We start from the raw sequence: 23,210 nt of genomic DNA on the forward strand, positions 1-23,210 counted from the left end.
GTTTCTCACAAGCCGAAGATAAATTGTAAAGAATATGTTCATGTTGCTTCTTTTCAGGGTCAGAGGTAAATGATGCAAAATGGGAAAAGTTAATTAGAACAAGCCCCTTCTTAATTAACCAAGGCTCTTAGGGAAACCAGATTGTGGGGAACAGAGTGGTGTGTGTGTGTGTGTGTGTGTGTGTGTGTGTGTGTGTGTAGACTCCTTTAGCTGAACAATTTTAGGGCCAGTGAAATATGGAGCCACCCTGAGAGATTAAGTGGGCGCAGAATGTTAACCGGCTGAGATTAATATGCGCAGCACGCTGATAGCGGGGCAGAGAAAGTTAATTACAAAAAGTAGGACGAGGAAAGAGACATATTTTTAAAATTGTCTTCTTGTCAGTGGGTTTGCTAAATGACTAATTAATGAATCGGAAACCTTCAGGGTCTGATGCATTTCTTAGGGATATCTGAATACACATGTAGGCATTTTGGCCAGTTAATTAAAAAACTAAATGCCTAAAAAAAATACTAATTTGGATCAGAAGCAAAATCATTGTCAGAATAAATAAATAAATAAACAAATAAACTGATGTGTAATCAAGTAATTAACATTCTATTGAGTCACAGCATATCATACTGTATATAGCCTATCTTAACACAGATTGAGGATCTAAGTGCTATTGGTGCGTTTATGTATTGTTGCCAAATCTGTGGTTCTCACAGGCTAATTTAAACTGTTTCTATAATTAAAGGGTTAAAGGTTTTACCAAACTGCATAAAATTGTCTATTTGACTGTTTGTACGGAAATATAACACTCAATTTATATTCTTCTAGTGTTTAAACCTGTGTTAAATGATAAGATGAGAACACCACCAGAACAAGATATTAAAACTAACTTTTCACCAGTTGTTAATCTAAAGGTTATGATAATTGATTTATAGGAAAACTTTGTGATTAATACTATGTACTTACTACTCAGCTTTTAAGCTGATATAGTGTGTAGTGCATAACAGTAGCTGTAAAATATGTTTTTAGGTATGGGATTGGCAGATTTTAAGTTTTTGTATTTGAAGAGAAAGTATTTTGTATAGAAAGTAGCACCAAGCAAAACTGGTATTTTGGAAAAACAATATCAAGTACAAGACTAAATTTATTGAATTTAGTTCCCCAATATTTGAAAACAGAAATATACACTGATATAGTAAAAAGTATTTCAGGCTGTGTCTGTTCAGGCCCAAGAAAAATACACATTTTTGGGTTGTGGATTTCTATGAGCTGAAAGACTACCTTGGCTAGGTTAATTAAGGTACTAAGACGCCCGAGGCTATTTTAGCACTACAGCTAGCTGGATATTAAACTCAGGGTCTGCTGCCTCTCTTATCACAGTGCTAACAGAGCTTCTCCCAAGGCGCTTCAGCGTCCACGGCATATCCCAATGTGTTCATTTGTGATTCCTGGATGAGAGACAGCTTTGATAGGATCTGCGCCTGGGGAATTTATACGTCCGGGCACACAACTCAACATTACAGCTGAGAAACGCACATTTCAGGGATGATGAAACTGAAGTGAATTCATAGGAAACTGACATGCAACATTCCATTTCTGTGATTTACTTTGACATTAATATAATATGGAGGTATTCTGTGTTTTGTGAGCTCACAGTTTTAGTATTCTGATGAGCATAAGGGAAGATATCATCTGATACCTGTCACAACAAAGATTTCTGCATGGAAGCCATATAAACATACAAATCCACTGCAATCATTAAGAACAAAATCCTTAAAGAACAATCCCTCTTTTTGCCTACTAAAAGCTTGCAGTAAGGAGTTGTCCAAAGGCATTATTCCAGTGATGAGGAAGCTCACTGACGAGTCATGCGCTCTTAACTTTGAAGCACTTATGCGATCACTTCTAACCAGAAAATATCAACTCTAATCCTATCTTGAAGGCAAGCTGGATCATCTAATATGAGCTCAAATTCAAATTATGAAATCAGAAGTCAGAAGAGTGACTTTCTTCTATCTACTTTAAAATTAAGCTATGAGCAATTTGCTGACCTAATTATTTACACCATTTGAAAGAAGTTATGGCTGTAGTAATGTTAGGTTAAAACAATAAGCTACAGGCGTTATGTGATTCAGCTCTTGGCTAAATTCTACGGCATACTGTCATAGTGAAGCCTCTCTTGTTCACGCTTTATGAATTCAGGAAAGACCCTCTTGTTCACGCTCTGTACATCCCTTATCTCTTTCTCCTTCTATCCACTTCTCAGTGTCTTCCTTTGTGCTTTCATTCCATGGTATACTCTCCCTTTTTTACCGAGTTAAAAAAGAAAACAAACCAAAACAAAACAATCGTTCCTTTTGCTGTGCTCAGCTCCCTTGCAAAACCTCCCGAGGAATCCCTTTCCTCTAGAACCCATGACCCCTGAGACAAAGCAGTGGCCATGCAGGCTTAGCTCTACACCCAGGATCCTTCCCTTATCCAGCTCCTCACCAGGGAATACACTCTACCAGATCCCCCATTCAACAATCTCACCTTTGACACAGCCTACAATAGCTGGGAGCTGTAGCCTCTAGTCACTAGAGACTCTGTGAACCAACACTCCTCGCCTTGCTGAACTACGGAGATGGTCACCGCTAGACGACACAAGTAATGTAAAGTAAAGTAAACATTTCTGCTCAAACAGCCTTTCATTAACTCAAAGCTATTGAACAGGAATTTTACACTGACAAACTGCTCAAAATTGCTTATAGAATGACCTTTCAGTGTCTTGATGTTCTGCTCAATCTTATAAGTCTTAGGCTATTAATGCCTCAGAGGATTTTTTATGTTAAATCGGGCAGCTGGGTAAATGTTAATATTCAGCTGAGTCCTTGGTAATGGCAGAAGGCCACAGCACACACTCGTCGACTGGAATAATGATGAGCAATAATGATGAGCAATAATAATGAGCAATAAAACACTGCTTTGCATTTTCAGTGCTGTAGTTAGCTGGCTGTGGATGAACAGTCAAAGTGAATCAGCTGTGTGATTCTTCATGCAGGGATGCGTTTTAAGTAACTAGTCTGAGTAATAGGCTTTAAGTATTGATCAGTGCACTGATTCATTCTGCACATGCTGTGATTTAAGCTAGTCCTTGGGAAAATGTGGCAGTATGTCTTTTAAACTGAAGTTTTATGGTTTCTAATCTGCTATACTTCCTTCTCAATTTCTTAAAGACTCTTGATCCATAAGAGGAAAAGAGAAATTTGAGGTATGGACATAAGTCAGAGCTGGAAGACTCTAGGGAAAAAAAAAAAAGATTGGCAAAGATTCTCAATACAGAGGAGGTCTGTCTACAGTTGTGTTTAATCCTCCTTTTCTTACATGATTAGCAGTTTGGTCACATAAGTAAAGCCAGTAGAGTTGTCAGGGGATGCCTAATGGTGGCAAGAGCAGCTTCTTTAGATGCCATAAGACCAAGCAACTCCTGACATGCATTCTTGATGTGGATTAGGCAGCAAGACAGGCTGCTTGCGATGGGCATAAGCAGCATAGAAAAATACAGTATTATTTATTTCCACTTAATCCTGTTTAAGCGTGAGACTTTTTTTTTTTTTTTTTTTTTGAGTATTTTTCCAGAAGAGAACGATAAAAGAAAAACGGTCACTTCCTCCAAGCTCTCACTGGAATTTCTGCATAGCTTAATAAGCACTGCTTCAGGTGTTTGGGGAGAACAAACTTTCCCATGCTAGGAAAAAAATAGTTAAAATTCAGAGATGAATTGCTACATCAGGATGGTCACATGGAACTGTGAACTGAAAAACAAGCATTGAAAATGGTCAGTGAACTCGGATTCAGAACTAAAGATGACACCTTGTCCTGACTGGCTGAAAGTGGTTTAACATCTTTTGTTTTGTATCCCTTTCACAGACTGAGGTGTCACAGAGACCAGGATTTGTGCGATTAGAGACTTTTTTAAAGCTGCTAGAAATGAGTGAGAAATAATAGAGAGTTAAACTAAATGATACGGTATTATATTTAGTTAAACAGCAGCAATTCAGGAATCTCAATGCAGTCTAATGTGAAGAGAAAATCCAGGTTGGTCAGACATACGGTGTTGTAAGAAAGGTCAGTGGGATTGTAGTTCAGGGGAAAGGGATGATTAATTTTGCCAGTAATGATGAGAAAAGGCTGATGAAAGCTTGAAGAAAAGCCTCAACCACAAACAGGTAGACTAGATCTCAGCAGAAAGGAGGACATGCTGTTGCATAAATCTGCAGTCACATTAGCAACCAATGAACCAGCAAGCATTCATGTGCAATACATATTTGTAAAGGAATTACAATTGCAAATTTGTTATACACTGTACGGCCACAAAGTTGACCAAGTTGATTATATTGGACATATTTGTATGCATTACAATTTCTCTTCACTAGAACTTAAAAGGCCCAAACATGTTCCAGCATGACAATGCTTCTGTGCACAATGCCAGCTCCTTGAAGACATGGCTTGCCAAGTTTGGAACAAAAGATCTTGAGTGCACAGACAGTTTAGTTTGGGATGAACTGGACTGCAGATCGCACCCCAGTCCCACCCACAGCCTAAAACCTGTTGGTATGCCTTTCCATACAAATGGAGGTAATTACAGTAAAGAGAGGACTACATGGACAATTGGATGTTCAACAGCCCGCAGACTACAAAAAGAAGTAAAAAGAAAAAAAATTAGTCTTATAAAAACAGCTGCATTATTTCCTGTACTAAACAACCATTTAAACTAAATAACATCATATACACGAAGTCGAGAGTAGGCTTTTCACTGCCTCTGCTGTGTGTCCTAAATATCAGCTGTCCGGCGCAGAGGGATAGCGATGATTAGTCACTGAGGGAGTAGTCAGGCTGACAAGGAATAATGAGAAGTAATGGCTCTCCATCATCTGCATTTAAAAGGGGCCCATAGCTCTAACAAGAGATTAGACCTCTGTCAGCATGTTTTATTCATCACTCGGCATGGACAGTGAGGATACGTTCTGCTTTTTACCTCCGAAACATGTGTTCACATGAGAAATTTATATCATTAATCATATCCCATCATTTACTGGTGAGTAACAAGCCTCTGGAGCAAAGAAATAGAGGTGTTGACACAAAAGAGTCTACAAATAAACTCATCTATTCATAGACTGTCATCAGCATACTGGTGTTATCTGTTGATTGGGGGGAGATGTATATATACACATCACCAACTAAATCACAATACACATAACAATCTGAAAGAACAAAGACATGCCAACAAAAATCTTACACAACATACACCAGGAAAAGCAGACAGCAGTTTCAGTCAATCCTGATGTGTGTTATTTTCAAAGATCAACAGAAAGCACTTGTGAACATCTGTTCACAATGCATCGACCATAAAGAAAAAGACCCAATCACACCTGCTCAACACCACATCTGTACTGTAAAACCCCATTCAGTTAAAAATAGAACTGCATCTAGTATTATACTTTTGGAATTTTATACCTCTCAGATTCTATGCTAGTGTTCATGTTTGTGCACATTTTTCAATTGTATTCTACATTCATAATCACCCACATACTAAATCTACAACTAACAGTGCTATTGTCAGATTTCCATTAATTTTCTTATCTAATTATTCTAGATTCACAGATTGTAATATGCAGTACATTGCAAAAACACTGCAAAAAGTCTGCTCTGTACCTTCTTTTACACATTTTGAGCCTGTATGTACCGTTCTGGTCATATATATATATTTTTAATTTGTTACATTATCCTCATATCAGTTGCTGTCTCATGTCTGTGACCTGCTTGGATAATGTTGTGTTATGTCTTGATTAATCCTGTTATTTAAGTACAAAGTGTTTGCTTTGCCTTTTTCTTATGCTTGTACTCTTGTTTTGTCTACATGTCATGTCTCTAGCAATCACATTATATCTGTTCCTTGTCTGTGTCACCTGTGTATCTTGTCATGTGAGCGAGACTGTTATGTCTCCACTGGTTCAGAGTGTACTGATCTGTCCCCAGTGACTGCTGGCCACCTGCTCCAGTGTGAAACAGCTGTGGAGGCAATGTGGCCTCAATCTGTCTCTGATTAAACTTAGTGTCCTCTCGCTCTCCCGACCTCCTTTAACTCGCACAATGTGAGCTAACCACGGCTTCGCCATTGCTCTGTCGAGCCTCATTAACACACAGACTCCGGAGTGTGGATATTCTCAACTGTCAGATGGCTATCTTATTAAGTACATTAAAAAAAATCTTAGTTTGGTATTCCTTAATGAGCACTAAACAAATCAGTATCCATGGAGAAGCTCACATTATTCTTAACAGTTAATTGAATTACCTAAAAATGTAGCATCCTAAATCTATTTCCCCACCCTCCTTTATCTTGCACGAGATAGCCTCCTTATCTGTACATGAAACTGAATTAGATTTACATTTGCTTCCAACCAAAATGACCTTCCCCTATTCTTCCATTAGACAATTTGTTCTAATCACATCAAAACCAATGTCGGACAGAGAAAACATCATGAAGTCAAGATCTTTACTGAACCTTACTAGCTAGTTTGGAAGCGATAAGGAAAACAAAATACAGGCGCCATGGAGATTACTGGCTGCCTCTGTGTGATATTAGGAGTCTCCATACTTTCAGTCACAGTTTTATCCATGCAGCTAGATTAAGGGCAAACACCAATGAAGGAACTCGCATCTCCACATGGTGCATACCTTTCCAGCTTTGAAGCTGTCAGCAGGGGGTAGTGGTGCACTTAGCGAGGTCAACTTTTTGCAAGGACGGCAAGACAAAAATCTCACTGTGCCTAGTCTGGGCTTTAATTATCTTAACTGAGGGAGAAATGGCTTTTCTTTCCCATTGTATGCTTTTAGGGACTAGAGTGCTAATGCGCTTTTCCTGTGTTCCCCCAATAGGCTCCTTTTTCTGAAATGAATGAATGGGAAGAATGAAGTGCTATTTTCAAACACCAAACTAAGCATTGTTAAACTTTGCCTAAGCATATTACAAAGGCACTGAGGAGGTTAAGTGGTCCTTTAATGCTGAAAGTTTGTGAGTAAGAAGGTGGACTGATGGATGGAAATATCTTCTAGCTAAGTGATTCCATGGCATTGTGACAACTCTCATACTTGTACAGTAGGTTTCAGGTATAATGTAAGAGGCACATGTCCTGTGTGGACCTTGAAGAGGAACTGACATCTGGGAGCATGTTTCTTCTCCTGTCTGTGGTTGACTATGGAACTGATGAGACAGAGACATCATTCTTGACCGTGGCACATAGAGAAAGAAAGTGATCGAGGGAAAAGCTGGAAGGTAGGTGAGATGCCAGACAAACTAATGAATAGGATCTGTGTAGTATCTGAGGATCACACAAGCCTGGAGCCTGAACCTCCATGTAACCCATCCATTCTTCAACAAACACACCTTATACGACAAGACACATCTTGGCTTATTCTATCTCTGCTGCCATTGAAATATCCAGCAAAGGATGGTCAAGTCATGTATTCTGGCACAGACCTATGAGTTATGAAATATATTGTGGGAAATATGGCTGACAAGAGGGGATGAGATTTTTACATTTCAATAAAAACGTTGGGCTCTGTTTATTAAATCACCTGTGCTGGGTACCCATCAACATAAAACGGTCACCCTACTGAGATATTATGAGTTTGAATCCTGACACTGTCACTGCCATCCACAACTGTGCTATCCGGGGGAAGGATGCTGTTATTCTTCCCGGTCAATCATGAGCAACACTATCCAGTCATAGATGTCTAAGAGCTCATGTATGTTGAGGATGCCAGTATGTACTTTTCTCATGCAGAGGATTATTTGGGTGTCATAGAGGAGGCACATGATGGCATTTCAGCTATCTGTTGCTTCAAAGGAAAGTGGATAGAATTGGCCTATAATTTCAGTTTAGAAAATAAACAAAAATCCACTAGTGCCACCCTACTAATATTTCCTCTCAGTGCCAGACAGCTCACTACATAGCTAAGAAAGAAAATTTACAACATGATCTGATTAAGGAGTTTCATATCACATGCACAAGAACCATAAATCACCCCTAAAGTGCCTTTCAGGAGCAGACTGAGGTGAGAGAGAGAGAGAGAGAGAGAAAAACCAGCAGCAAAAAGCAACACAAGTAGATTGCCAGGACCATCTCTTGTCCAGATGCTATGATGGGTAACATTAATTTGAGAAATTTAATCATGGTGCTTGTCACTTTCTTTGGCAATGTCACACTGAGATAATGCTTATCCCTTACATGTCTTTAGAGCTAAAACGTCTCTCTCCTGACTTATCATTTGACAAAAAAGCTGGAGGGAAAAATTCAAGGCAAACTGGATGCCTTATCTGAGTAGCGATAAACAGAGTTTGATGGTAAACATAGGTGACTGCCTTTGTGTCCTGAAGCTCGGTCCACACAGTTGGTAGCCCTGCTAAGAGTAATTGGCAAGGCGAAGGGGCCATAAGCCTAACAGCATGGTTCCCTTAGCCGACAGTCTGCCATTCAAACCTAATTGACAGTTTGCATGATAGGAGTCTCTACAGAGAGTGGGAAGAGAATAGGACAAAGGATTGTGATCTATTCTGGTGGCCCTATATTTCCTTTTTCTTCTGCAAAGAAAAAACTGGACTGAAAACATACTTTACTGTTAGAGCACACAAAGTCTTCCCTCAAGACTTTTAGCCGCACTCTTACATGGGGTTGATCAAAGCAGAGCTCATCTGCAGACACATGAGAGTAAGAATGCTGTCAGCAGAGGAACACCTACACAGGCGGGTACAAATGAGAAATACACACAGTGGGTGCATATTAGCTTTTCTTTTGTCCACACACAAACAAACAAATACAATGCTCTTTCTGGAGTTCCGTGATGTTTGAAACAGATATTGGCAGATTCTGACTGTGTCAGTGACTCTGGGAAACCCCCCCCCTCAAATACACACAACTGTAGAAGAGATACAAATATTTATTTGTTACTTAAGGTTATGATTAAATTTAGACATAGCATAATTAACTGCATTAATACTTATGCTAATGTTAGTTGGTACGGAGTGTGTGTGTGTTTGTGTGTGTCTCCACACAGCCCCCTGCTGGCTCGATCACAGCTCCATCGACCACTTACAACAGTAGATCTCAGCATCCGAAGACAACTAAACTAAAACCCATGAGACGATATTGCACAGCACACAGTACTAATACTTTCAAACTTTTTGTATGTGTAAATGTGTTGCCTGAAAACAACTTCAAAACCACACGGACAAACCTCGTCTTCTTTAATTACGTTTTATGTGTGTTGTACCTTCAGCAAAATCTACTTACGTTAAGAACAAAGGCAAAAATCCATATGAATGAGAACTAGAGCAATCTGATATATTATAGTGAAATTGAATAGGAGCACTCTCAGGCTGACCAACAGTGAAAGGAAGAAAAAACTGGATGAAAACCAAATTAAACAGGAAAATATTTTCAAGTTCCAAAGTGTTTTGATTGGAACTATAAACACAGACGAAACAGACATCACACACTGCAAAAACTCCATTTCTTCTCAGCAACCTGTACACATTACACCAACAGAAACTGGTTTCACAAACTTCTCGCCATTAACGCTCCAAAAAACACAACAAGTCAATAGCAGAATCTTAAAATCACATGCAATATTAAGTGCACCATGTCACCAGAGGACATCACCAGACCATGAAATGAGAGATGAGAAATGACTTTACGTAATATGATCAGTGAAAGTGAATGAAAGTCAGTTACCCGGCACACTTCATACAGTAGTTTGTATCGCTCTGCTGGCTTCTGTAAAGTACAGAGGCTGCATCCCATGATGAAGCGTTCACACCATCCAGCCTTCCTAGCTTCTGGAAGAGAGCACTAACTCTGTATGCTCTCCTCCCTCCCTCCTGGAAGCGTCTCTCTCACGCTCTTCCTCACTACTGAAGATTTACACACACTCCACAATGTAGTGTTCTCTGTGTGTGAACACATCCAAGTGTGCAAGTGCAGTCATTTCCTGCCCCCCCTTCTCTCTCTCTCTCTCTCTCTCTCTCTCTCTCTCTCTCTCTCTCTCTCTCTCTCTCTCTCTCTCTCTGCCTTTTATGCTTTTACACCGCTAACACACTTCTGCTTAAACACACCCACTCATGCATATTAAGCAGCAGGCTCATTGAATATTCATGAGAGGGATGAGCCATAATGACTTGGAATGAAACGGGGAGTCTGAATGCTATTCTGAAAAATAAGAAATCTCTCCTTTCAACACAACCATCAGGTTATCCTCTGCAAGAAAGGGTCCATCATGAGATTGGATAATTAATGAAACAGATCAGTTTGTTATATCACAAACACGCAAAAAAAATAAAATAAATAAAACCATATGCGAGGTAAAACTGGTGGTTGATGCTATGACAAAATTCCAGAAAAATCTCTATTTAGATGTAATATTTATGCAAATATTATACTTTGACAGCTTTACTTTAAGAAATGTGTCACCACAGCCACATAGAAATGGTTTGTTATTTAGACTCCTTTCTAACACAACATTGGTTGAGAAACACAAGAAAAAAAGTACTACATATTGAAAGAAATTTTAATACACGTACATCGGAAAGAATTTCCCAAGCCACAGGTCATTTCAGATCAACACATTTCCAGATATTCTTAGAAACAAGGCATCAGACATCGGAAAGGCTAAATGTCCGTGAAACAAATGAGGCAGAAGTGGACAACATGCAGGAAGCCATTGAGTTAACCATGTTTTCAGTGACCTTTAATACATTTTCAACGCAATACAGAAACAAAGACGATCCAGCAGCCGACTGCTCCGCCGCTTGCTCCCACTAATGGCTTGGCCCGTAACCAAACAGACAAACTGACTGAACTACTCTCTGCCTCATCAACAAGGCATGTACAAGGCAACAGTGCCAAACAGGGCTGATTGATGTGAAACAACATTGCCATTTGAGTAGCGTTCGCTCATTCAGTGCCTGCTCTTTCTGTCGCCGCGTTTAACAAAAGGGCGGTACAGACCTGGCGCTCTTCTGACACATCACTCTGGTGCCACTCAGCCAAGCATACGCAAACAGCAATTAGAGAGCAGTGGCATCAAGCGGGACAGCATTACCTCTACACACACATGCACACACACAATTGAACTATAGGTTCTTTTCTGTAATGTTACAAAATGACCCTCAGCACCTCCCCGTTCGGAACTGCTAATTACCTCCATGTGGGTCCAAGTGTAAAATCATTTCAAACCTCACTATATTATACAGATTATTCTTTATATTATCCATACCACCTGTCACCTGTTTATTAAATGCAGATTATCTTATTATTGGAGCAGGTGCATTACCTCCAACTTGAAAACCAAATATTGCCAAATATCCTTTTTTTGAGAAGCCACAATTAATACTAATGGCTGGTTAATTGGATAATTTATCTGTTCAAATTGTAGAAAATGATGGCTTTTAGTAGCTTTTATTTACTCATCATGTGAAGATAAATTCTGCTCAGTCTCCGCATAGTGCAGCATTTGCTCCAAGTCCTCCAAGAGAGCGAGTACTGCCATTGCACTCAATTATTTTCTTTTAAAATTAGGACTGATAACTTTAGACCAGAGAAAAAACAGCATCACTGTATTGATTTTCTTTTAATTACTAACCTATTTAAATGTAATACCCTGTATCATCAGTCTATATTATATTCATTCATTAAATCAATGAAATCAGATGCATGACTAAGTAATATATTTTACATATTTTACCATCATCTAATGAGCAAAAAGAAAGGGTCGGATTTTGTAAAAGTTTGATGACAACGTGTCTGTTTAAAAAATTAAATATAAAAGTTAACGCTTTCATATTCTAGCTTCCTAAATCTCACTGGGCGTTTCATTTCAAACAATTCAACTACAAGGTGCAAGGAGACAGAATTAACCTTGGATGGGATGCAAGTCGATCGCAGGGCACCATAAGCTCACACGTTCTCATACACACATGGGCAAAGTAGTACGAAACCACAGAACACAGAGAGAACATGGAAGACATCACACTGATGGTGAGTAAACCAATCACATGTTCGAAGTGAGGCAACAGCACTGAGAATTTATGCTTCATCTTTAATAAAATATATGAATATATAATGAATGAGGTTATTACGTTGATTGAGTGCCATAAAAGCAAGAAAACTCATAGAATTCAATTCAAAGTTTGACCACCTTTTCCTTCTGTCCCTGTACTAGATACACAGATGAATAAAATATGGACTGTGTTTTGTCAATTGGCTGGATATCAAGCTAGAATAAAACCATTTACACTGAACATCAGCCACATGGATGGACAATAAATGGTGGAACAGTAATGTTCCCGGTTATGCCTTAAATGCTTAAAGAAATGTGCAAAATGTATACCCACAACAAGAACTGGTGAGAAAAGATATAGATTTAATGCCACTGTTGCACGCGAGACAGCTAAATCTCCTATCACAAAGGCCACGGTGTCCAACTTAACATTCCATACATGCCATTTTATTTTCACACGTTGCACAGAGTGTGCTAAAGATATCAGTGGGGTGTAAATTCTTTCCCTCTGCTGGATGTATGAGGTTATCAATTGATGAAATAATCTGGAATACATACAGACAGGGAGGCTAATATGCCCTCCACCCTGGATGGCCTAACACTTCCATCTCAGTACACAGGAAGCTGGCTTGCTGGCCGATGTACTGTTCTCATACCTGTCTCTTTTACATGATGATAGAATGATAGAGGAGAGGAGACGCTCAGTGTGGGTTTCAATGCCAGAGGTGGAATTTCCTGAGGCCAGATGTTTCCATATGATCTGTCCCAGGTTTAGGGTCCAAGGTCTCCAGTGTTTCCTCTATGTGGTAGAGGCATGAGCTCCCCAAACTCAAACATTCTTAGAGATCCTGCTGTTCTGAGACACTTTCCTTTATCCTTGATCCCTCAACACTGTTTTTTTCACCACTGTGATGTTATTAGGTGTTACCACAGCTTAAGATCAACGAATAGAGCTACAACGGTATTGAAACGCAGTAAAATGGGGAAAATTGAGAATTTTCCAGTCCTGGTGCTAACCTCCTTAATTAAATGTTAAGTTACATGGTAGTTTTTTACTGAGCAAAACATTTTGTGCAAGTGTGAAACAAATGAGAGAGATGATTTAAATGAGCATTGCTGTTACATTCTCACAAAGTTCATCCAAAAAGCAAAGCCATTTTGCTCTCTAACTGCCAGAAATGGAGCCCATGTTATCATGAAGATTCTGCTGTGTCTCTGAGAAGTGAGGTTGTCTTCTTATGGCCTGAACCCTTACGCATATCAGCTTTGCATCTTTCTATATGATCATACCGACACCACAGCAGATAAAGCTTTATAGCAAATGAGCGCAACCACTCCAGCCCTTAATAAGTAGATGCCTTATTGCAGGATAACCAGCCTGAATAACTAGCAGTAGGACCTCCGGACATGCTGAAACAGAAAAAAAAAGTTTTCCCAATGGAAATAAATGTGGGATCAGGCTGCAACAAAGGAAAACATGGGAAGGCATTCTAGTGGATGGTGGTGGGAGGGTTTATCTATGGGAAGACAGCCGCTGCTTTATCCTTACTTTAATTAAAGCAGCACAGGCAGTGACCCCTCCTGTCTGGACATTTGTTCCGATACGCCATCCATATTCATGGCCCTGGCTTGCTTAAACCGCACACTGTTGCGCCACAGGAACAGCCTTAACAGTTGGCTATGCTGTTATTTTAACTGCTGCTACAGAGGGCATGCTCCTGAAAATACACACTCTCTCAGTCTTGCCTTATGTGCACTGAGATAACACTGATAGCGTAACGCCACTCAAATGCATCGTTTCTACATGACGGATCAGTCTTGCCTATATTGATAATGATATAATATGACTGGTTTCTTAAAATCACAGTTAAAATGCCTATTAAAGGTTTTAGAAATTCTAATCTTTGTCAGTATAACCTTGGCTAGCTCTATAAACTGGATGCGCACAAGGATAAAAGTGCTCTATAACGTAGCTCCGGCTGTGCAGGGGAATTTATCTTCCTCCATTTAATACACTCTGTGGAGATCAGAGTTCAGACTCCAGTTAATAGAGCCATGGCCTCAACATTTCAGCCAAACACTAGAGGAAATGCCATGCTATCCATCTCTCTGAGCTACACCAAGATCCAGAGACAAAAGAGAAGAGACAAACGGATAATTAACAGACAGTGGTCCAGGTAATAACACGGTCAGAGTGGAATCAGACAAAGCCAGCATTTGTTGGGGTGGGGTGGGGGTGGGTTACTATAATGTATTGGCTAGAGAAGACACTGACACATCTGCTCTTTCTGCATTATAATGTCACATGGATGGTGGTGTGATCCAGGATGGTGAGTCTCCCTGCACAAAGTGCTGTTATTATCCTCTTTTTTTCCCCAATGCAGCAACCATCAACAAGCAAGCCTGTGGATGAAAAGCAGCGCTTCCAAAAAAAACTTCAAGGAGTTTAATGTCAAACACTATTTATCTCCCAACCAGCTGCAATTTGCAGGGAAGGCAGGAAAACATTTAGAACAAAGTTTTGTCACAGAATATGATAAGAATTTTGCAAGTACTTCAAATAACAACTTTTTTGGCTTTTTGGTAATAAAAATAAAATGTTTTTGTCACAAACAAAAGAGTACAGTGTCAGCCATGATACTGATAATGATACTGAATCCCCAAAGCACAGTGTTAAGAGTCTTGCTGAAGGACCCATAGTATCAGCTTAGCAGTGCTGGAGCTTGAACCACCAAGCACAAATTATTTCAATTATAAATAAATTATTTCAGCACAAAGCATTTTGGTCAGTATTTTTCCCTTCAAAATGATGGCTAGACATGATATTTCAGTACTGTAGAACGGATCCGATACTGGCAACAGTTTTTTTTTTTTAAATCATAGCTGTATTTTTTAAAATGAATTTTTAACTTGGTAACATAAGCTAAAATTGCAACCAAACCTCAGTTACAACAACAGTTCTGTTGGTGGAAAGTTCTGGAAAACATAGAATAAACAGCTACTTTACACATTTGAATAATAAACATAAATATTAGAATAGATCTTCAGGCCATCCTTAAAAATATGTTGGTTTGCCGTAACAGTTTAAAAAAAAAAAAAAAAAAAGGGTTGGTAGGTAGGTCTATTTTTTTTCTTCTTTAAGTTTCAATGTAAAAAAAAAAAAAAGTACAATTTTGGTGATGGTGATTACATAGGTATGACTTTTAAACTTTTTTGTTTTTCCAGAACTTCGTGCCAAGTTAAAGCGGTGTTGAGCTGTTTTAATGAATTATTTAGATGTATTATGGTGCCCGAACCCGTATGACTTTGAACGGTGACCGCAAACATTTTGTTTACTGCAGCCATCATTACCAAGCGCGAACCGTTGACTCTGACAGTGAATGAGAGAATGAGACGAAGCGAACGCACAAACCATAGTGTGACATCCGGTAACCAGTAGTGTAAACATAGATGACGTCACGGATTTTTATTTAAAAGAAAGAACGTAGCCTTCGTTTGTATGTAGGTCTAGGCAATTTATATATTCACAATACTTACTAAAATATAATTAATATTATTTTAATGCTTTTGTATTAGTTGTTTGAAGAGAAAAAAAAAATAAAATAATTGGTCGGGCTTAACGCAAATTTACAACCGGCAAGTCGGTCGGACTTGAAGCAAAAAAAATAAATAAAAATGAGTCGGTTCTAAATTGACAGGGTCGGTCGGGTTACGACAAACAAGAATATTTTTAAGGATGGCCTCAATTACATCTGCACTTTGGGGGGGGGGTTCACATATTATAGCACCCTGTTCAGCAAAGGCAAGGTGTGCAAATAAATGGAAATAACCAGTTTGTGATCATAAACACTGCAATAACCAGGAATGAACAGTTTACTATGAGGGATATCATCAAGAGCAGGAGTGTCCAAGTTTATCTGTAAGGGACAGATGTGGGTGCAGGTTTTCATTCCAATGGAGTAGAAGCCACACCTGAGTCTACCGAATGTCAAGATCAACTGATTAAGCTCTCAGGTGGAATCAGTTGTGGCTATTGCTTGATTGGAATGAAAACCTGCACCCACACCGGCCCGACCCTTTGCCGATAAGATCAGACACAGCTGTTCATGAGAGGTAGCCTAAGTAGGTCTGAGCTACGTTCAAAAATATTTCCCACCATATTCACCACTAATCTCTGACAGAACAAGAAATGCTTTGGGTTTTTCAATGTGCAAAAAAAAAAAAAAGAAAAATAAAAGGTTAAAATCAGACAAAATGAAGAAGTGCCAATGAAAAGCTGTCAGGCACAGGGTTCTTAGTGAGGAGGATAAGAATGGATTTAAACGCAAATAAATTGGCTAAGGTGATGAGAGAGGAGGAACTTGGACCAGGCAAGTGTATTCTCTGTCTGACTGGCACTGCTAATATGTCTTGGGTCTTGGCATGCTTCCAACCAACACCAAATCACACCTACTGGTTAAAGCAGCATGAACGCTTATAATAAGGGCAGTAAAACCAGGTACTAACCTTTGCCACTATAAGCCCTCCTTTCACCCTGCTCTAGACGGCTATAGTGAAGCCTAATAAAATCCTATTTACTGTTCATTATCCAAATGCCATGACAGTCCTCTAGCCGGCTAACTTATGTGGCTTGTCAACGCTAGCTATTAGGCTGGATATTAAACGTGTTCATATTTCATCTGTCAGCCTTAATGAGATAGAAATGGGGTCTCATATTGTGGGGAGAAGAGTGCTGGACACCTTTTCTTTCTGTCAGACCTGGGAAGAGGCCAGGTTTTCTTTGTCTGCAGCATGGTTTTTCAAGCAAAAAAAGCTATAGTTAAGGAAATAACTGGTATGCTGGTCAAGAAGAACAAAAAAGAATAACGGGTGTAATTCTTTGTGTTTTGAATTTCTGTTTTAGCTTTAATAAATACATCATTTACTGTGCACCTTTTATTGCTGAGGTTTAGGTTTAATTTTTAACCTTACCAGAAATGCTGGTAAGCTGCTATGGACTAATCTAAATTACACAACGATATTCATTATACAACACTGCACATGGGCAAAAACACTACATTGAAGTGATATTGCTACTGTCCACAATTATGAAATACCTTACAGTGCATAAGATGACAATTACTTTAAATTCAAAGTCAATTATTATAACCAGTATCAAACATTGTGCAATAACAATAAACAACAGATTGTGCGACCATTTGGGAATTCTGACATGTTTCACTGCTGATTATCTATAAAGATCATCCAGTATCAATACAAATAGAGTTAGCACATTAAATCAATTTGATTATCCGTTCAACTAGCATGACAAAGCCAAATGTTTCACATCTCCATTTCCCATTTGACACCTTGCCCGCTTAGACAAAAAGAGTGACTTAAGTTCCAGTCCTGAATCTTTTTAGTAGAAGAAATGAAAAATAAATTTGTACCGGCTCTTTAGTTTCCTGCATTATAATCCAGGGGCTAATGAATAGCAACGACAAGCATGAAAACTGCCAGCACACTTCATGCTAAAGAGAGAATCATCACGAATTTGTAGAAAGTGGAGAATAAAATACTATATTGGATTAAAATGGATTTTAGCCTGTTTAATTGATAAATTTATGGTTTTCATTTAAGTCATACTTCAGACAAGAAAATGAATACAACCATTCTAACGGCAAAACAAAACTAGTAAATTTCCTCCGAAGGCCATTTAAAAAAAGGCTTCTCGAACGGCAACTAAAGCTTGTCAATACTGTATCATTTGGGAGCCTCAAAGAAGCACTCAGAGCTCTTTTAAAGAGCAAAAACAGACACAAGGTGCTCTTAGCCAGTGTCACCATTACTCTTACAGCCTGGGTTATTAGGCAGACCATTATTCCCTGGTAGTTGTTTCCCCTCAACACAGCTATGGAAAGCCTTGTGTTTGTTTGTAGATAATTCCATCTTCCTACCCCCCTCTTACACCCTGTTACAAGATGGAGAATTGGAGGAAAATGGCCATCTTTCTCTTTTCTATATAAAGACCACAGACCCTGTAATTTTGCACCAATTCAAACTTCATTTGCACTGGAACAGCCCTGCTATCATTTTTTTGGAAGGAGTACAATGGCTCAGCTCAATTAGGAGAGACATCATGAATCCATTAAGCTTGGCCAGGAAATACTGCCCCCGTTCTTTTTTCTGGCCAGACAAGGAGACAAGGTAGGCAACGGGATAAGAGCAGGGTGTGCCTTTTAGTCATCATATACACTTGTATAAAAATCTTTATCGTAGGTCTAAGTCTACACTTATATCATTGTGTTAGTACAATCAAAACCAGACTATCAGATCAAATAGTTTTTTAAAAACACACCAAAACCCTCATAGCTGTGTTTGTAAATGCTTCCCGATAGTAAAAGGTCAACCCTTTGGCACGCTGGAGTTCAATCTTTGAAGTACGCTTGGAGAACATAAATCGATTGGTGTCTTAACTAAAAAGATCATGAAACTTCAGCTTCTTTTGTGCTGCCCACGCTTAATAGAGACCACATCTGCGGGTCTACTAGTACTCAGGAATTGGGCTCCATCTGTAGAATTGATGCAGGTACCATAATATTGGAATGAGAAATCAAACTCTTCGACTGGTTCCCGCCCCCTGTTGTCCATAAAACAGGACATGGCCTTCACTGCTATTTCAATGTTGCTGCTTTTAAATGTAATGAGCTCTTGTCTGCAATGTGGTTGAGTGTGTGTATGTGAAGTAAATGCACGGTTTATGGGAACAGTGTGGGGGACAGGACAGGAAGTCTTGAATTGACTGTACATAAGCACATTGCTGCCAACCACGAAGTACAGCATAGAGATGTTTATATGCATCTCTTTATTCATGAAAAGCTTACTATTAAAAATCGAGTGATTTCTTTTAATAATCGGCGTGTCAATATGGATAGATTGAAAGGTTATGGATTGCTCCTCAACTGTGATATTTTTAACTTCTCATTTTACTCCTTCTGTCTCTCTGATATATTAATCATTCCTTTTCTCTTCAGCGTCGGCTTATCTAATGGAGTGCACTGAAGCGCATCCTTCCTTTTTCAAGCCCTCTTCTTGTGATGTGTTTTCAATTACCATTGCCTGGACCCACAAAGGCAACCTGTGTGCTAATTCAATAAAGACACAAAGGGGCCAGAGGATGGGGCAAGCCCTTCCATTGTCATGGTAACGGTTGACTGACAGTGCTTGTTCTGCTCTTCTCTCTTGGCTCCCTGAGTGGCAAATGCTTACTTTGTACCCGTCACTCAAAAGCTGACACTAAGACCTTGCCTAGCCTCGTGTGTGTATTTGTGCATTTGGAAAGGGCTGTTGACCATGGCCCCTTCTCTGCAGGATACCCCTTAAAACTGATCTTTAGAAAAAACATTTGCCAGATGGTGTTTCCTTTACTTCGTTAACAAAATCTTCGCACACTGCAACCAAAAACATCAGCATCTTCAAACACATAACTTATAACAAATGACAATACCCAGTAATTAATAGGCACTGCCTACATACTATTTTAGTAACTGAGATTCACATATATCCTCGCAGCGCATGGTCCATGCGATACCTGCTATTCAAGACTTTCCCCGATCCTATCCTTAATGTATTACACGACTTTATAATTATATAAATTCTATTGAATATATTGAAGATCAGTTTCTTTCAGCACGCACAGCTCGAGTGACTTGATGTACAAGGCTGCTACTACAGAGCGTGAGTGAGTTAGTTAGGCCTCGGTAGTAAAATCATTAGAAGCGGCTGGTAATACAAGCAATTGTTCTGAATCTTCTCAATATTCAACAATCAATACAGCAAACCCAGAGTGTTTCTGCTTGATATTGAGCAGCGAGTTCATGCCAAACACTTGAATGTGGGTCGATCAGAATTTACTGTCAGCTAAACTGGCCATTAGAGTAAGACATAACTCCGGTAAGCAGATCTATTATTATTGTGTCACTTGTGATATTCTGGATCGTTTATTCTATAGTTTGTGGATGCAGTCTGGAAAGTGACATGGTATTGTTCTGACAAAAGCAGAACTTTAATTGGTAACTTAATCAGCGCAATCTTTTGTCCACTTTATACTGTCAATATACTGTCAAGTCAGTGACTTGAGCTTGATTTTTTAGGTACTCAATTCAAATTATGCAAATAAACTTGATATCTTGTTATATTTCGTACTTCTGAGGTTTCCAGATTTTTCTCGAGTTGATGTTTGAAACATAGAATATTTTAGTACAGAGCTAAGAACTAAATGTTTACAAACACGGATAAAACAGTACGTGAACCAGCACTTCCAATCATGCTGCATTTTACACTGACTGGCCACTTTATTAGAAACATCTATACGTTCATGCAGTTATCTAATCAATCTAGCCAATCACGTGACAGCAGGGCAATGCAAAAAATAAATTAATAAAAATCATGCAGATGTAAAAGTAAAGGAAGTAAAAAAAAATAAATAATAATAATCAGCAAATGTTTACAACAAATATTAGAATAAAGAGTATGATGAAAAGTATGATCTAAGTCTCTTGGAATGGTTTTTGGTACCAGATGGGCTGGTTTGAGAATTTCATAAACTGCTGATCTCTTCGTATTTTCACACAAAACAATATCTAAAGTTGATAGAGCAATGGGGCAGAAATGGGGAGGGGAAAAAAAAAACAGTGATTGAGATTTCTGTTGCTGGAAACAACTTGTTGACAAAAAAGATCAGTGAAAAATGACTTGAATAGTTAAAGCTGCCAAAAATGATCTCTCAAATCAAATCACTGTTTAAGACTGTGGTGAGCAGAAAAAGATCTCAGCATGCACAAAGCATTAAAGCGTGAGGTGGACAGGCTACAAGAGCAGAAGACCACATTAGGTTCCACTCCTGTCAGCCAGGAACAGGAATCAAATGAAAATTCTGTGTCACAGGGGTTTTTCTTCAGTCTGATGTATGACGTGAACATTATCAAGCTCTACACCTGCATCTGCATGATACTGATGCTGAGTGTATATGTTGCTTTTCCATTGTGCACTTACAGTAATTCAGACACACAACTTAATGAAGTCATGCTAATCTGAGGTCATGAATTTGAAATGTGCTATTATAATTTGCTATTTTGAGTTGTGTATTACGTAAATAATGCCAATAACATCGTTTAGATAGCATCTTTAACCATAAATTATTCAATCCTTGAAGGCACTAATATTCCTGGAGGAATTTTGATTTCGTACAAATGGCCCATACAAGTACATACAAATGGCGGTTACTTGATAGTGCACCTGATAAGACAAGGAAAACTAACAGTCTGCATTTTTATTTGGAATCCTAGGGAGATAAACAGCAAAAGTTGTCACTGTCAAATAATTACACAGCACACAGCATGTCTGCTCATTATTTGGGTCCAATTTTCTCTTCCACCTTTCCCAATTTTCTAAACACTGTCTTTGACACTATGTGCACGAGAAGGAATTGCAGCAATCCACCTATTCAAAAGTATTCTGCCTTATTGGGTTTTTTTTTAAATGCATTATTCCACATATTTGATTGATTTAAATGAAGATTTTATTTGCAACTGCAGCTCAGGTGGTAATTTGCCTTACTCTACCATTTTAATTGCTGTTCAAACTTCAATTCTAATCATTAGAATTGCAACGTAACTGCAGCTGTGTATGTTTTTGCGATCCCTCTCTCTTTCAGGCTGTCTGTCTCTCAGTGGGGATTTGTAGTGCTCAGTGGTAGCGGGACAGAGAGTGATGGATGCTCATTACTCCAAACTCCCTTCGCTTTCATGCTCCGTCACGCTTCACCACACACCAGCCGATAATGAGGCAAACAGGTGAGAGGGATTACAACACCCAAACACACACACACACATACACACACACACACACACACACACACACACACACAGAGACAAGGAAGAGTGAACATGAGAACCATATCATCTGAACCAGATACAAGCTCTTTGAAAACTGCATGAGGCAGGAAAAAAAATCTTTCCCTGCATAGGAGAACAACAGACTTGTAAGATAAATTACACACAGATCTAATCTCTTATGTCCAACAAACACTAACTGAAGCTACACTACACTAAAATAGTATCTTCATTAAGTAGCAGCCAGAGCAAATGGTTGTTAATGTGAGTTGCTATAGCGTTTTTAAAAGTGCTCTTGTCAGAGGGCTACACACACACACACACACACACACACACACACACACACACACACACACACACAGCCTCAAACTAATCAGCGATGAAGAATGTGAGTTCAAACAAAAAACTGTAACAGTTAGTAAAACATGCTGACATTGCAGCCTTAATGCCAGATATGATCTAAACGATGCACGACAGGGTTGCAAGGTCTCAGCAAAATCTTTAGTTCAAATATGTCTTGAAAACCGCACAAAAGACCCGAAACTAGCCCAGAATGTTTGGGTACTGGAAAAGGGAGATGCATTCTCCTCCTCTCCCCCAAACCCCCCTTAAGTCTTTGCATGGGAAACAAGTTAACTGTGGTGAAGGATTTTATTTTAATATCTGCTATACTCTTTTTTTTTTTTTTTTTTTTTTTAAATAGCCTGTTAGACATTATCCACCCCATCACCTCACTTTCCCTTTCCTAATGTTAGTGATACATAAAGCAGACATGCTTCTATACATCACACATACATTGTCCATACACTTACATGCTTCCTTTCTATACACGGTGTTTCTAGTCATTTTATATTAAATAGAGTCCAAATATTCTCTCAACAAGTTCTTGCCAACCATGGACAGTTTAAAATATATATATACACTCACACACACACATACACATGGTGAAGGATTTTTTTTTTAAATATCTGCTATACTTTTTTTTTTAAATAGCCTGTTACAGACAGAATATTTGGATTCCATTTAATATAAAATGACTAGAAACACTGTATAGAAAGGAAGCATGTACTGTAAGTGTATGGACAATGTATGTATGAAGTATAGAAGCAACGTGTGAACATGTATTATTATTTTATTAATAATCTAGGCAACCCTTTTTCCTGGGTGATAAAAATCTAAATAAACAAACCTGACCTAATCAACCTCATTTTACTTCTTGAACACACACCTCTTTAAAACCTTATTTGTCCT

General features: G+C 38.8%; 1 protein-coding gene across 2 annotated transcripts in view; it reads right to left on the reverse strand.

The window, feature by feature from the left end:
• pdzrn3b (PDZ domain containing RING finger 3b) overlaps positions 1-23,210 on the reverse strand; it is an 89,145-nt gene that overhangs the window by 9,916 nt on the left and 56,019 nt on the right. The window contains exon 1 of one of the 2 annotated variants that reach the window (XM_047814184.1): positions 9,765-10,011. The exons of the other annotated variant lie outside the window; for it this stretch is intronic. Coding sequence (XP_047670140.1) covers positions 9,765-9,833 — 69 coding nt within the window. The 5' untranslated portion in view covers positions 9,834-10,011. Of the gene's footprint in view, positions 1-9,764; positions 10,012-23,210 lie in introns of those variants that run through there. 2 annotated transcript variants of the gene reach the window in all.

Source organism: Tachysurus fulvidraco, chromosome 5 (genome assembly GCF_022655615.1).
Source record: "Tachysurus fulvidraco isolate hzauxx_2018 chromosome 5, HZAU_PFXX_2.0, whole genome shotgun sequence".
NCBI lineage: Eukaryota > Metazoa > Chordata > Actinopteri > Siluriformes > Bagridae > Tachysurus > Tachysurus fulvidraco.